This window comes from Oryctolagus cuniculus, chromosome 6, assembly GCF_964237555.1.
Source record: "Oryctolagus cuniculus chromosome 6, mOryCun1.1, whole genome shotgun sequence".
Lineage (NCBI taxonomy): Eukaryota > Metazoa > Chordata > Mammalia > Lagomorpha > Leporidae > Oryctolagus > Oryctolagus cuniculus.
This window is the reverse complement of record NC_091437.1, coordinates 55,051,109-55,066,517: the sequence shown is the minus strand read 5'-3', so window position 1 is coordinate 55,066,517 and position 15,409 is coordinate 55,051,109. Positions and strand designations below refer to the sequence as shown.

Sequence of the window (15,409 nt, the reverse complement as noted above, 5' to 3'; positions counted from 1 at the left end):
TCCACCACGATGCCATCTCCACTCAGGAGACCCAAACAGCGAGAGCAGGATGGAGCCAGTGAGTGCCGATAACGTGTGTTTATCTTCCCGAGTGGAATCTACACTAGTCAATCAGACTTATGACCTTTTCCTTTATCAGAAAGTTACAGGAAGGAAATGCGAGCCAGAGACTCCTTTCCCAGATGTGTTGCTTCCCGACGGGCTGTGCTGGCCTCCGAGGCATCAGCCTTTGGGGTAGCGAGCAAAGGTGTACCTGCCACTCCTGTGCCACCAGCCGTCATGCAGAAGGACAGAATCTATATCATTAATCACTTGGCAGAGCAGAAATAGAGGCATTGAAATAGGCTGTGTCGCTGGATAATAGTCCAGAAATGTCACCATTTATCTACTGAGAGGACACTTTTATCCCCTGACAACTGGCTAGCCCACCGACATTATATCTTAATTAAAAGAAAAATTAATCTACACAATTCCTTTGCTTGCCAGCCCCTGTGATTGTCTGGGACTGTATGGCTTGTCTGACAACACAATGACCATGGGGTGGTTAGAAATCTTTGAGATTCCAGTCTTGGCAAGAGACTGCTACAGATTGCTTATCCCAGGGCAACCAACTCAACAAAGAAATGCCTGAAAGAGAAAAGAATGAAACAACAAAAACCAAAATCTTGTGATGGGCTCAGGAGACTACTGGCCTTTGAGAAGATAACTCTGCATGGTGGGTTGGTGGACAGTAGTAGTGATGGAAAGGCAGAGCATGGAAGAGAGTTGGTGGGGGTTGAAATGGACATTTTCGGATATGTAGACATTTACAAATGTCTAGCCATTTGGTTGGGTGCACATGACATTCACCTGCTTCTGATTAAATCAGTTTCTGCAAGATGGCCTTCTTGTACTGTTTGTTTGCTATGGACATTAGAATAAAAGGCTGGGTAACTCACGTCCTGGGGCTTGGCTGCGTTCAGGTCTGAGAGGGGTGAGTCCAGGGGTAGGGGAGTGGAGGGTAGGGGCCTACCTTGTACCACTGTGTAGGAGGCCTCCACCGAAGACAGGTTGGTAATGACCGTGACATCATCATCACGGTTGGAGTTCTCAATGTCAATGGTGATGGATTTCTCCATTTCCCGGTGCAGACTGGTCACCACCCCCGTGGGGCGGGTCACGTTGGTGAGGCGGCCCTCATGGTCATAGCTGGAGGAAAGAAACACGGTCCTGAGGGCTGAAGGCTGCTGTAACCATCAGAACCACACAAGGGACTGAACTGGAGGCCAGAGAAAGAGTGCTTGGAGGGTGGGGCTGCTGGATAGGGCATCACACTGAGGCCCCTTGTCTCAGAATCCAATCTGCCCTGAGAAATGCAAGTGAGATGCTGCTTTCTATCGCCCACGGCTATCACTGACTCTTAACTCAGCAAAAACACTTTGCCTGGTCTCCGGCAGGGTCTGTTTAACTGTGCTTTCCCAAATGTGACTAAGCAGCTGCTCTGAGTGCCTCTTGTTCTTCCTGTGTTCCACAAAGGCACCAAGTTAATCTTCTCAAAACAGCAGCTTCGTCATGGAACTTCAGAACAAACACACTCTTTCCCACCAGTCGCCCAATCTAAGAGAAACCTGTCATTTGAAACCATCATGCCCTGAGCCCTCTACAAGGGCAAGGGTACAACCTCATCCCATTTGGCGCCTCAGATACACTGGGACAGTAGGCTTTGGCCAAAGGCCTCCTCCATGCTTTGACTCAAGGTCACTGTGGCCTGGCTGCGTGGACTCTGATCACTGCTCAAGACGTGCAGTGATCTCAGAAATGCTGCTTTTGGGGAGAAGTGGAAAGAGCAGTCAAGTTCTGCCAGAGTATGAAACACACTCCACTGGAAGCACATTTTTTTTTTTTTTCATGGGAGAGGTAAGAACATGCAGAAGAAACTCTGAAAATACACAGTAGAGTGGTAGTGATATTTTTTCCGTGTGGGATTTTGACTACTCTTTGTTTTCTTCTTTGGATGTTACCATATTTTAGGAATTATCTGTCATCAATACACCTTACTTTCATTTTTTTTTAACCAGCAAAAACAAAAGACATTTAAACATAAGAGAGCAATTCCAGAGTCTGGGTATGGTGTGTAAATGACAGGGCCCCGTGTTCCTGCTGCCAAGCGGGGATCACCTGAGGAGTTCCCGGGGCTGGGATTTGAATTCTGCTCCACTACAGCTCCAGGACACTGGCAATGCACAGGCTGCTGTGCTGTCTTAGGAGAGAAGCAGTAGGAACCAGAGTTTCTGCTTTCAGGGAACACAGCCCTGGAGTAGGGACAAGAGTCCAGGAGACCACAGAGTCAAAAAATCGCTTTCAAGAAGACTCAACTGCCTACAGATCTACTTACTTCCCCCAGAGTATCTTTAGGTGTAGGCCCCCAGGTGAATAATTCTGTACGTAGGAGCAAAGAGCTATGCACCTAACAGTGGGATCTCAACCCCAACGCAATGGAAGCAGCTGGGCCTTGGCCAGTGTAGGCTGGAGGCTGCCTTTGACTCATTTGGTCAATAAATATTTTTTTTTTTTTTGACAGGCAGAGTGGACAGTGAGAGAGAGAGACAGAGAGAAAGGTCTTCCTTTTGCCGTTAGTTCACCCTCCAATGGCCACTGCGGCCAGCGCGCTGCGGCCAGCACACCGCACTGATCCGAAGGCAGGAGCCAGGTGCTTCTCCTGGTCTCCATGTGGGTGCAGGGCCCAAGCACTTGGGCCATCCTCCACTGCACTCCCTGGCCACAGCAGAGAGCTGGCCTGGAAGAGGGGCAACCGGGACAGAATCCGGCGCCCCGACTGGGACTAGAACCTGGTGTGCCGGTGCCGCAAGGTGGAGGATTAGCCTATTGAGCCACGGCGCCGGCCAAATATTCAAGTATTTATGATGTGCTGGGCACCTTTTAAAGCACTGGGAGAGCTGGGTTGGGAACAAAATGGCACTCACGCTCCATGGAGAAGGCAAAAATGAGCCATGCCTGAAAGCAGAGAGTGAGCTGCCTGAGGGCCAGAACAGAGGGGCAGAAAGCAGAGAGAGAGAGGGTGTGCGGGGGTGGCTGTGATGTGAAGGACAGTCCCCTGCCTTGCAGGGTTACAGGCTGCCCTGGCTGCGACTTTAGCAAATACTGTTTGACTTCCAAAGGGCATTCCCACATCTGCTCCATTCCTGCCCAGCTCTCCAAAAGCCACTCCCCAGTGCAAAGAGGAGCAGGAGGAGAAGAGAAGAAGGAAAGTGTTAGAGGAGCCTGTCCCTGCCTCCAGGAACCAGAACCCCTGCTGATTCTTGGAGCCCACTGCAGCGGAAGCAGAGTTGTGCCCCTTCATCTGTGCTCACACTCAGGCCTTCCACACTTGCTGGCTTGGGAGGAGGAGCTGAACGTGGATGGAGAGCTCTTTAGCCTTTCTCTGTCCTGGGGATGCCTTCCTGGACCCCCAGGGCCAAGGCAGGCTCTGTCTTGGACAAGGTGAAGAGCCAGAGGAACTGGGAGTGAGGAGAAAAAAGGACCAGTGCAAACAGAGGTCAGCGAGGAGACTGCATGTGCCAACTGCGTTCTTCAATCTTGTTTTTCTAGAGTAAGTCCCTGCCTGCCTGACTCCTGTTAGCTGTTGGCACCTGAGGGGTGGGATGCCGACCGAGGTGTGCTTAATCACTCCGCTCAATTCCTACTGGCATCTGTTCTTTGTTGAACTTCGCCAAGTGCTTCCCTGATATCTGAGAATGCACTGGCTCAGTGAATTATGGCGGCCGCCCTATGCAATTTGCATTGTCACTCCTCCTTCATGGGTGTGGACCCTGAGGCTCGGAAAGGTCAAGTACCTCGATCAAGGTCGAACACTTGGGCTGGCAACCTCCCTCCTATCATCCTGGGATCCTGGGACATTCTGCTATGTCGCACACCCTGTCTTTTACAGAGGCTGTGGCAACCTGTTACCCCAGGGATGTAGCTAGGCCAGGCTGCTTCTATTGGAATCCAAAGGTCTATCTCTGGGAAAATCTCAATTCCAAGGCTGCAGCTTCCTGGAATTGTCTGAACCTGGCTGACCACAAAATGGGGCCAGAATGATTCCTTAGGAACATTTTCCCCCATTCCCTTCTTCTGCTCCCAGAGCTATAGACAGGTTAGCCCTGTTGGGTTACGTCAAAAACCAGGCACAGTTCCCCTAGGGAATCTGAAAGTGGGGTTCTAGATTCTATTTACTGCTGCGTGTAATGCGAAGAACAGGGGACTGGCAGATCTGCATTTGGCTTGGGTTTTACTACTGATTCCCTGTATTTCCTTCGGTGGGCCTCAGTTTCTTGATCTGTAAAGTGGGGATAACAAAATCCATGTGGAGAGAGTCAGCAGATGACCAGCTTCCCTACCTAGAAAGTTCTCTGCAGAGAGAAAGTATTGCTACTTGGCCGATCCCCTGCGGTGGAGAGAAGTCTCCTGTTGGAAGTTTGTGGTACAGGCAGTGCTCTTAGACGCATGGCCTTGGGTTTTATTAATGACACCGCCAGCTCCTTTCTCTACTGTCCTGGCTGAAGCAATGCAGCGGGCCTCTCGGCTCCACAGCCCTGACAGGGAGCCGAGCTGGGGTCTGAGACGTTCAAGTTGCCCATCTGCTGCCCCTGCACACACTGTGCTCCTAAGAAGCACAGGGAAACCACAGCCATTGGAATTCACAGTGGAGACTCTGTCATTACTGGGATTTATCCACAAGGTGAGGAAAAGCAGCACATTAAACCTAGAGTAAGAAAACTATTCCATTTCACGCTCTCTGTCTAGACTTTCTCCTCTCAATACAGTGCTAAGCCATTGCTCCATTCAAAGAAAGATAATGACTCTGTAGTGGCTTTAGAATAAAGGCTGAAAACACATGCACAAAACCTCTCTTCCTAACCTAACTGCTCCTAAGCTAGTGGAAGGGAAGGGCTGTGGTACTCAGGAAGGAAACTTTTGCCTCTGAGTGTAGACACTGACTGATCCCTACTGAAACTAAACACAGGAGACGAGGTGAACGGAGGAGTAAGATCTAAGTCTGCAGTCTACAAGCCAGGCCTAATGCAGGCTGGCCTCCCCAAGGCTGTAATCCACTCCTCTGCCCCACTCAGGAGCTCTAACAAATTATCTCTAAATGCACAGGGTCTTTAGGTGAGACTGCCAGAGGGAAGGTGAAATAACAGGTGTTTGGGTTAAAGCTTAGCTTTAACCTAGCTGGAGTGAGAGCTAAGGATGGTGCTCAGATGGTGCTCTCAAGGGCAGAGCCATTGGCCCCAGAGGTCTGACCAAGTCCAGGTCTTGAAGGATGTCAGAATACTTCAGAAGCCTCAGAAAGGCTGCTTTGCTCAAAGAAGCCAAGTCCAAGTCCGGGAAAGCAGGGTGGCAATGCTGCAAATCTCCAGCAGATGGCAATAGCTCCCCTTTACATTCTCCCAACCCATTGGAACAGAAAGGGGAGGTGAGCATTCCTGGATGTAGGAGTGATCAACAATGTCTTCTGTTCTCTCTCTGTGACAGCGCTTCCTTAACTAAATCCTCAGCTAGACATAAAGCAAGCAAGGATACAACTACATAAAGGTTAGTGTGATTCTTCACCACCAAGGAGTCAGACCCATCAATTCCATTCCAGTCCCAACCAGTACTGGAGGGAATGATCAGCTCCCTCCAACCAGCACCCCATTAGTTAATAACTGCAACGGCAGGCAGTTTGACCAAGAGCTGCCTGCAGGAGCTAGGGAAAACCACTTTTGGGCAAAACAAATGGTAGGAGAGGTAAGTGTGAGATAATTGTTAAGGGAAATATGACCAGCTCTCGTATCTTTTAATATACTTACCACTTTATCTGTATTGATCTGCTTCTGCTAAAGAGGAAATTCAGAGTTTATCTACCTGTCCGTACAATCAAGTGTGTTGCTGGACCTATTGGCAAATTACATGAGCCCCACTGGGATCTTGCCTTTTAGGTTCTAATTTCCGCACCCATGGCAAACATGAATAATCAGCAAACTTAATCAAGGGTTTATCTCCCAGGTGCTGTGCCTGTCCAATATCCTGAAATCTGAACAGCAAGCAGACAACTGGAGTTCCCAGTGCTACAGGGACATGTTCAATATCAGAGACTCAATAGAGCGAATCATTTAAGAGTCAGGGTGAGCGGACATGACTATCTCGAGACCCCAAGAAATCATTCCAGTCAGGCAGACAATGTGACTAAGCAATTCTGAAGCCTACACGGCCAGCCAATCCTGACATCAGCCACGGCAGGGTAAGTGCCCTTCAGAGATACTTTACAAATCTACTTACTCATAGAAAGTAGTCCATCCTGTTTCATCACTCTTGGTGGCTAGGAGCCCAGTGTTCCCATCATAGGTCATGAGGCCAAGTTCCAGGTTTTGTGTGGACACAACTTTGAGGCCCCCATTGGTGCCAACGGTGAGGGTGATGATCTGGTTGTCGGGCATGAGCAGGTGGCGGGGCATGCCACTGCTGTCCCGACGGATCTTCAGAGAGTTTCCATTATTGTCAATCAGCTCAGTGACATCGTTGTCAGCACTATACGTGAAATTGTATAAGTACTCCCCTGTCACCAGGCTCACAGTGTACTGGTGGATGCCATCAGCATTGAAGACATACAACTCCTGCTCTCCGGGGGACGCAGCCTCGTATTGGTTGAAGGCATTAAGAACGGGCTTGTTCTTGCTGACTGCCCTGATCCGAATATTGCCGAGGTCTGCGATGTAGATGGTGCCGTCGGGAGCTACAGCTAAGGATGATGGGGAATTCAAGATGGCGTCAGTGGCGTAGGCATCGTCTCCTGAGTAGCAGTTGCAATTGACATCGTTTTTGCAGTCGCAGTCTGAGGCTGCCCCAGCTAAAAGGCAGATCTCCCCATTGGTTGTTACCTGGCGCAGGCGGTTAATCTTCTTCTCATCCGTCTCAGTGATATACAGGACCCCAGTGTGAGAAATGGCAATAGCACTGGCTGACTCCAGAGCAGAGTGAATGGCTAGTTTGCTGAGCGAGTAGTCAATGCCAGGCACCTGGCAGTGCATGGGGCGTCCTGCAATGATGCTGACTTGGTGGTTCTCAGTGATGCGTAGGATGACATTGTTCTCTAGAACATACAAGGAGTTATCCATGGGGTTGACAGCAAGGTCTGTCGGCCATTCCAGGCGAACCTGTGTATGACATGGCATCAGGTTAAAGGACAGCCTCTTATACAGCCAACATGTAACTGTAGGGCCCATATATTGGTTACTTGGAAACAAAGGTTTCACTTTTTATGAAAATACTGTACTAGAAATGCTCACCATCCAACCAGCTGCCCGCTGCCTATGCTATGTGTGCACGATGGGGAAGAGACCACATAACAAACATTTCCTACTGCATCATTTGTCCTAGCTGCAGCAAGCCACCAGTTCATGATGACGGCACCAGGGACAGAGCCATCATATGTGTATGTTTGCACAGCTAGTTCACTGCTCAAGGGGCCAGTGAAGACCAGCCCATAATCTGCTCAGTAAGCATGCGCCTGAGGAGGCACCTTTACCTAGTTCACGAAAAGGAGCCATGTGGCTTGGAAGGCAGCTGTGGCTCAAGGGCAGCCAAAGCACGGGTGAGCCAGAAAAACTGCCAACTCCAGCATTTGCTTGAAAAAATGAACCAAATCAAACACAGTCCTCCTCTGAGAAAATGGAAAAAAAAAAAAACCCTGCATAGCAAGTTGTCAGTTTGTTGTGGAATTTGAGCGGAAATTTATGAGGTTGACCAAGGGCTGAAGAGAAGCGCGGATGTATAGTCTAGGTTGTTTGAGAACAAATGCTGCACATCTGAGCAAGCCTCTGCGAGAGCTTTGACTAAACACACACTGTGGCGGAAGACTGGGGCGCACTCTGCTCCAGTTACTACGACACACAGCAAAGGTTTATGTAGTGAGGATGCAATCATTTCAGATTAACAGGGAAGTTCTGATTGACATATAACACTGTACGGTGCGTTCTCAAATCTGCAATAATGATGGAGAAGAGAGGTAATTACACAGCAACTCCTACCCTGTAATCTGCCACGGCTGGAGTGTGTCACCAGCTCTACTTTTCTGAGAAGTACTTCCCTCTCCTCCCCACCCCTATCCCTATCTGACAGGTTCCATTCCATCTCACTGTGTGGTTCATCTCAGGCATTCGCCAAACAAGCTTGTGATCTGGATCTGGATCTCCCCTGCCCTGCCATTTCCAATCCAAGCTTCGAAGCAGGTGAGAACTTCAGGCCAAGAACCAGGTGTTGCTCAGTGATGGGAAAGGAAAGCGAGTCCTACCTGGGCTACGTCCATGCTAGAGTCACAGCTCAGTGGCCGGACAGCGGTGAGGTCGTTGGAGCCCAGCAGGGTGGAGATGATTCCGTTCTGGTCAACCTTCCGGATCATAGTGGCATCGACGAAGTACATGAGTCCATTCTTGTCGACTGCGATCCCTGAGCAAGAGAAGCAGGATAACATGTCACTCGGCAAGGAGTGGGGTTTGTGGGGTGGAGGTGGAAATGGACATTCTCTGCTCAGCCCAGGTTGCTTCTTGGCATGGATTATCACCCTCAGAGCAATGGTTCTCAGCCTAGCAAGGCAAGACCCTTTCGCCTGGGCACTGCACTGAGATTTGCATAATTCCTGGGGTGCTGGCTGTATCTCCGCCCACTGCCTTCCAGCTGAAGAAAGTACCTTGGACTACAAATGAACCAAGGGTGCAAACAATGAATGAGAAAATAACCATGCACCCGCTCTCTATAGAAAAGAAGTTATTTCCAAAGTTCATTGCTCTAAAAATTGTCGGGAGTAAATTACTTGAACACCCTTCACCACTGATTGCAACAGCGAGGCTGAGAACAATAACTCTTGCAGCCACCAACTCCCAGTTGAATATATATTCTCCAGAAAGCACTCCCAATTAAGCCTTGACTCCAATCAGCACTTCAGGGCCCCAGGGGAACTCCGGCCCCCAGCTTTCCCCTGTCTCAGCAAGGGCTGGGAAGCCATAGACAGTGGCTTCTATCTCTTCTGCCTTTTCATGTCACTGCCCAAGTACAAGGCTTTGTGCCCTTAATCCATGCTTCTGGCTGCTTTTACACCAGCTAAATGTGCTAACAGAAATGAGACCCTCAAAGGATTGCTCCTTAACCATAAGGATCTTTCAAGTAGAGAGCCATCAGTTTCAAGGACTCCCCCCATCCTTTAACCCTTAACCCTTAACCCTTCAGCGCACTGTTCTGTTAGGTAGTCATGGCATGCCAGGCACCATGCTTTAGGCTTCCTGTACATTGCTGTCTGACGTGAAAGCCGACGGGTGGCTGGAGGCCACCCTGTTCAGCATCCAGCCTGTCCTGCTAGCACTCGAGGCCAAGGGGTGCACACTTTTTCTGGCTCTCACTGCTGGCAGCAGCCAGAGATTGCCAGGCACAAGCCAGCTCCTCTTTGCATGTGCAGTGTACGTGGGTGATAAAGTTTACTTTACATAAATCATTTTCCCTTTTACATCACCCACACACGACAGCAATCTCTCAGAGTTAACTTATGGGAGGAAAAGCTGTTCCTGCAGTTGTTGGGCTTCGCTCAGGGCTGGGATAAAGAAAGTCAAGTCTGTGGCAAGCCCAGTCTGGGCTGGGGCGGGGGGGGTCTCCTTCTTTGTGGACTTTTTACCTCGCGGGCTCATCAGGGTCGCGTCCACGGCCTTCCCTCCGTCCCCGCAACGGGCTTCATCGAAGGGCAGACACTGCTCGCCGGTCCCTGCCACGACTTCCGAATTCCCAGCCAAGTCTTTGGCTCCACTCAGAGACTTGACACGGTAGATGCGGCGACTGTTGGTGTCAGAGACGTAGAGCGAGCCAGACACGGGGTCCACAGCCAAGTAGTACTTATGCGCTGGGTTGTTGCTTGAGTAGAGGAAGCACAGAGAGAAATGAGGAGCGGGCTATGCAGCTGGCCTGCTGGATCAACGCGATGACAAAAATCCTAGCAAGACTCTTACCTTCTCTAGTGTCTTTCCACTTTAGCGAACTGGAAAGACACTAACATCACAACTTAATGTTCCAACATATCATGGCTCTTAGCTGCTTCTAATTGGACTTAAGTGCCTGATGCTATCATGGAATTCATTGTTTCTCATCATGCTAAAAGACCGTGGATTCATTTAGCTGGTACGGAAAGCCCCACCCTGCTTCCAGTTCCGTGAGCAGGACAGTTGCTCAGTACTTACAGCCTGTGTGTGTCAGCATCCTTTATTCCTCCCAATGGGCTTAGTATATTCTCAAGCGGGACAAGGAACATGCCCATTTGACAATGTTCTCTTTCTACTCAATGCCTCCAAGGTGCCAGATCATTAATATTGGGGCAATGTGGAATTCTCCTAACTTTGTCATGGGAAGCTCCCCAGAGCCAGCCCCATTCCTTAGCCTTAGATCTAACTACTGTTCTTTAGTGCAGATATGAATAAATCTGGCATTTACTGTGAAGACAGGTGGATATCTTGCTGGTATCACCTAAGGAATAGGAATTACTGAGGAAGGAGATGCAGGTTTTAAGCCTTGGCTAACAGTGAGGTCATAGGAGTGAGCTAAGACCTGCCAGGACCCTAAGCCACAGTAGCGATGAATACCGTTGTGTGTGTCAAACACACTAGGAAGGCGTAAAACTCAGGGACCTGGAATATCCCATGCATACAGCTCTCCTCTGTGGGACTATATAGGGCAGGATAAGACTTTGAGCACTGACTCAAACTCTAAACTCAACTCTGACCCAGCCTATGGCCTAAGGTACATCTCTAGCTACATTGGATCTCTGCTTTCTTATTTGGGAAGTGGAAAAAAAAAACCAGATTGGGTTATCAGTAATGTTCCTTCTGGCTCAAATCCCTCCAGTTCTTCCCTTTGTGGTATGTCCTCATTGGAGGCTGGAAGCAGAATGGTGTGCATGCTCCTGTTACAGGGGAGACTCCTGTTAAAGTGAATTCACTGCCTCCCGGAGGCAGGTGGTGACTGCCTCCTGTTTCAGGGTGGTAGAATAGGTTTTAGCGTCACAAGCACAGGCTTCCCCCACCCCTTGCTATTTTTTCCACTGTAAGTTGGAAGGATGGGAAGAGAGGGAGTGAGAGAGGTGATGGGAAGGTGAGGCTGATGATAGTGTTGGATGCATTTGTCCTATAGACATTAGTTGGTAAATCACTAATTAAAGCACTACTATTTGGGTTCTTCCCTGATTTAAGGGAAACAAGAGCTAGAGGTTATTTTTAGGAACACTTTGTGAGTTAAGACCATCTTTAATTCCAGCTTCTGCTCAGCTTGCTGTTTAGAGATAGAACTGAACCAGAAATCAAGGTCTTTTCTAGAATTTTAGCCTACATAATTAGTTGGAAAGAGTAGGATACCTTGGCTCCATTCTTTCATTTTTTCCCCTTTGTCTTAATTTTTTTTCTTTACTGGCTATTAAGTCATTAGACAATATCCAAAAATGCAAAACAAATTACAGCAGAAAGGGAAAAAATCATGCAATTTTTTAATTAGATGCTGCACTCTTACTCAATGAACAGTGGCTGGCATGATCAACAGAAGGAGCAAGGCATCTCACATCTGTGCCTATCTACGGGCAGGATAATTAATTCTGGACTTTCTAGGGAGCCCCATTCAAGGAGGCTTTTCAAAATCTCTGGCAGAAAAGCGGCCAGTTGAGTGTGTGAGGTCAGCTCTTACTGGGAGAGACCATTTTCCCCCATGACATCATACCTGCTCCAACCAAGAACCTTACGGAAGGCTCAGGGCAGACGGAGAGCTCTGCTTCCACAACTGTGGCTGTGGCAACACCAAAGTGGGCAGTGAGTTCCTTGGAAGGATGCTGTCCTTCCAGGGCACTTGTGCTTTTGTTGTTGTTGTTGTTGTTGTTCTAATGGGGTGCCTACAATGAGGCAATTTTGGGATATACAAGAACAAAAGGGCAGAGGAAGAGGCCTCTGCCCAAGTGTGGCCTTTCCACGGAGGGTGGTGATCTCATAAGGATTTTAATCTTCACCTAATTTTGACTGAACACCATAAAGAAAGCCCTCCCATGTTCCATGGAATGGAGTGAGGAGAATTCCTTCAAGGAGTGGCAGAAACTGTTTGTTTTCTTCTCATTTTCCAATACGAATAAGGTCATTCTTTCTTGGGATCACTCACGCTGCAGCTGTTTCTGTATGGTGGATATGTGTAGGCACACGTATGTGTTGGACACTTTATATGGGTATTGTACCAGCATGGTTTGAAATGACAGTCTTGGATCAATGGAATGACAAAGGCCATTTAGACAAAAAATACTTGGTCTACAACCTTTATACCACTAAAAAGTGATTTAACTCCATGAAAATTCTCTATGCATCTGACTGCTGGATTCATTCTGACCAGCAGATTGGCAATTAACTTGCTTTTTTTTTGTTTAAATGACCATACATCCAGGGGAAAAAATCATTAATGAGTTGAAAATGAGTTTTTGACCCGTTTCCAGTTCATTAAAGCTTTTGTGAACCCAGTCCAGCATTTACAAAAGCCAGAAGTTTGCCTCAACTGTTTAGCCCAATTATGGACCACACTGAGCAGTTGGGATAAAAGTTCATCGTGGGTTCATTATCTTGCACTTGCATCTCCTGGAAATTCTAATTACTGTCAGCTTATTTGGTTGCTTTTTGACTGCATTTCATAATTGCTAAAGCTTATCATATCCACAACACACAATTAGCACATAAAAAAGTTACTATATTTGGTACATAAAAATATACAACATTACACAAGAAGCACAAAACAAAGAAACAAACACAAGGAAGCAAACGAACTATATCAAATTATATGGGAAAGAGTTCTTCATCTTACCTATGTTTAAACTCTTTATTTCTTTATAGAAAGAAAACAGAAGGAAAAAAGAACAAACAGTTAGCTGAAGAATTGATGATAAAGCAAACATAACATTTCCGTTTCTCGTATAAAGGGGCCCAGAAAAGGCAGACTTTTTCTGTTTTTTTCCTTCTGAGAGCTCTTGGCTCAATTACTTGGGAGGTACCCTTGATTTTGGACTCCTCCTGGCCATTGGAAAATCTGGACAAGAATGCTCGGATTCTCTGATCACAACGTGGCTGACACATGACACAGGTGGCAACAGGTGAAACAGGACTGCTGGCTAATGAAGGGGTGGTGACCAGGGGACATCTTGAATGCCAACACCTATGGCCTTGCAATGGTTCCTGGAAGGGTAGTGGTAGGAAAATTCTGAAGCCAGATTCCAGCTTAGCTGTAGAGAGCACCGTGACGCGTTTGCCATGTCTGCCTTGGGTGTGGGAGGCACTATGACACCTGCCCCACCTGTATGACACCAGTTATTACATGGTAGAGTCAGTAACAGCACCCAGAGAGTCCCTGCCCATGCTCACTTGCAGTTTCATAATGGTCCTGTTGAACCCTGGGAGTTTGAACCATTTCCTATCCCAGCTCCACAAAACCTTCCTCATCCCTACCTCACTGGCACACGTGGGACCCCAATCATGCATTGTTTTCCTCACAGGTAACACTCTATACTACAACAATAAGCCTTAATGAAATTTACAACCATAACATCCTCTTGTTCAAAAAAAGAATTCCAAAAAGGAATGGGGATTCCTTTTTGGAGAACTAGTTGGGATGATTTTTCTTTTAACAACAAAAAGACATTTCAATTGTAATACAAAAGTGGCTAAAAGTCAACATTACTGAGGGGCTGGAAGTAGGGAGAAGTGCTCCCCTTTGCTGAGGCTTCTAGGCTAAGAAGGAGCCCCTGACCCTTCTGTCACTTCTCATGGAGGGGGAGGTTTCAGAGAAGGGACAAAGAGAGTTTAGTGCCCTGATTCCTGTTTAGGTGTAGTGCAGGTCTCTGCCGGGGGCCATCATTAGTGTTGGGTTTGCACAGGGATTACATTTTTATATTTTATTCCAACATGTTAGTTTTTGCAAAAAAAAAGTTAATTAAATGATGCTGATAACTCCTGAGCTCTGACTGACATAGTGCAATTTAAGATTCATTCTGCAGAGCCTGGTGTGTCAGGGTGGCAGCCGGGAATTCTCGCGTCTATTTTATATTGCTTAATGAAAGTGAAATGTTATCTGCCACCAGTGGTAGACATATTTGGCTCTTAATTATTGCAATATCAATTCCACTTTTTTTTTTAGTCAAGATTTTGTGAAAAGACTGGATGGTATTTGGGTCTACAGACCTGACCTACTTTTTTCCTAAGAACACCTGCTTTAAGTTGATTAATATAGTATCTATGCTGGGGGGAAGAAGGGCAGGAGTGGGGGATCAAGCCATAGGAGAGTGTAGAGTCTGAATGGTCATAAAGACAGGGTTTTCGGAGAAGGGCTGATGTCACTGCTATTCCAGTCCAGGATCATTAGCAGGCTAGTGCTTAGCAGGAAACAAACCAAAATAATAGCACCACTGAGTCAGTCTATGCAGATGAGCACAGATGCCCTACTTATAGGCTTCATGTGCATGGCCTCAGAAACACAGACCCTTCAGGTGTACCCTTTGAGGAAAATGTGGTGTCTCAGCCTTAAGAATTGAGATAGATTAGCTCTTCACACCACAGAGTCTCAATGACTCCTCTTTGGAGCCTCAGGGGTCTCTCCCAGCCATCTCAGCCTGTCTCCCAGCGCTGGCCTCATGTTGTCCTGTGATTTATGGTTGTGTACTTTCCTGGCTCACATCTCTGTGAACAGGATATGACTTGCAGACACTTAGTTGAGAGCACAGGAGAGAGCAGAGACTGGGAACATGGGTTCTTGAGGGAAGGAAGCAAAGAATGAGGTTGCTTCCCTTAGTGCTGGGCACACCCTGTCGTGGATGAACTCCCGAACCTCGGGTCCTTCCCAGGATGACAAAGCTACCATCATCTGGGACTCATGTCTTTGACCATTCCAATGCCCTCTGTCCATTTCTCCCTTGAGTAGGTGGAGTTGCAGTGGCCCGAGTATTGTATTCATTCTGACCGAAGTGGGATTGAGTTGGGGGCACATTTAGTTTGGTTTCTGGGGTCATGCTCATGTGGCTTATAGTGCCCTCAGCATCTAGTTAAATAACTGCTTGTCACTCTGGTATAGAAATAGCTTTCAGGAATGCTGCTGTCCTACTGTGCTGATTTAGCATTGTCGCTCCCCCTCTTCATGGAGGAACGACACAGGACCCTGCGTTGTTCTTTTGTCTGCTCGGCCCTCCCTGGGTTGGCTACCGACCCTTCCACCTCCGTGGAAGGGCGGTTCCCCCTGCCACATTCCCCACTTCCGCGGGGGAGCGGCACACCGCCGGCCGGCTCTCTCGGGGGCTGCACAGGTGTTCCTTCAGATAGATGTTCCCCTTAGATGTTCCTGGTGCATG

The 15,409-nt window shown here is 48.0% G+C and overlaps 1 protein-coding gene across 22 annotated transcripts in view; it reads right to left on the bottom strand.

Annotated features, from left to right (window-relative positions):
- The window catches only part of TENM2 (teneurin transmembrane protein 2), a 1,294,348-nt gene that overhangs the window by 31,680 nt on the left and 1,247,259 nt on the right, over window positions 1–15,409 (bottom strand). For 20 of the 22 annotated variants that reach the window (XM_051844425.2, XM_051844426.2, XM_051844423.2 and 17 more), the window contains 5 exons: window positions 12,880–12,900; window positions 9,686–9,918; window positions 8,315–8,469; window positions 6,304–7,178; window positions 1,013–1,188 (listed from right to left, as the gene is read on the bottom strand). In XM_051844425.2, the coding sequence (XP_051700385.1) occupies window positions 1,013–1,188; window positions 6,304–7,178; window positions 8,315–8,469; window positions 9,686–9,918; window positions 12,880–12,900 (1,460 nt within the window). The remainder of the gene's footprint in view (window positions 1–1,012; window positions 1,189–6,303; window positions 7,179–8,314; window positions 8,470–9,685; window positions 9,919–12,879; window positions 12,901–15,409) is intronic. The other 2 variants (XM_051844428.2, XM_070076400.1) reach the window with 1 other exon arrangement.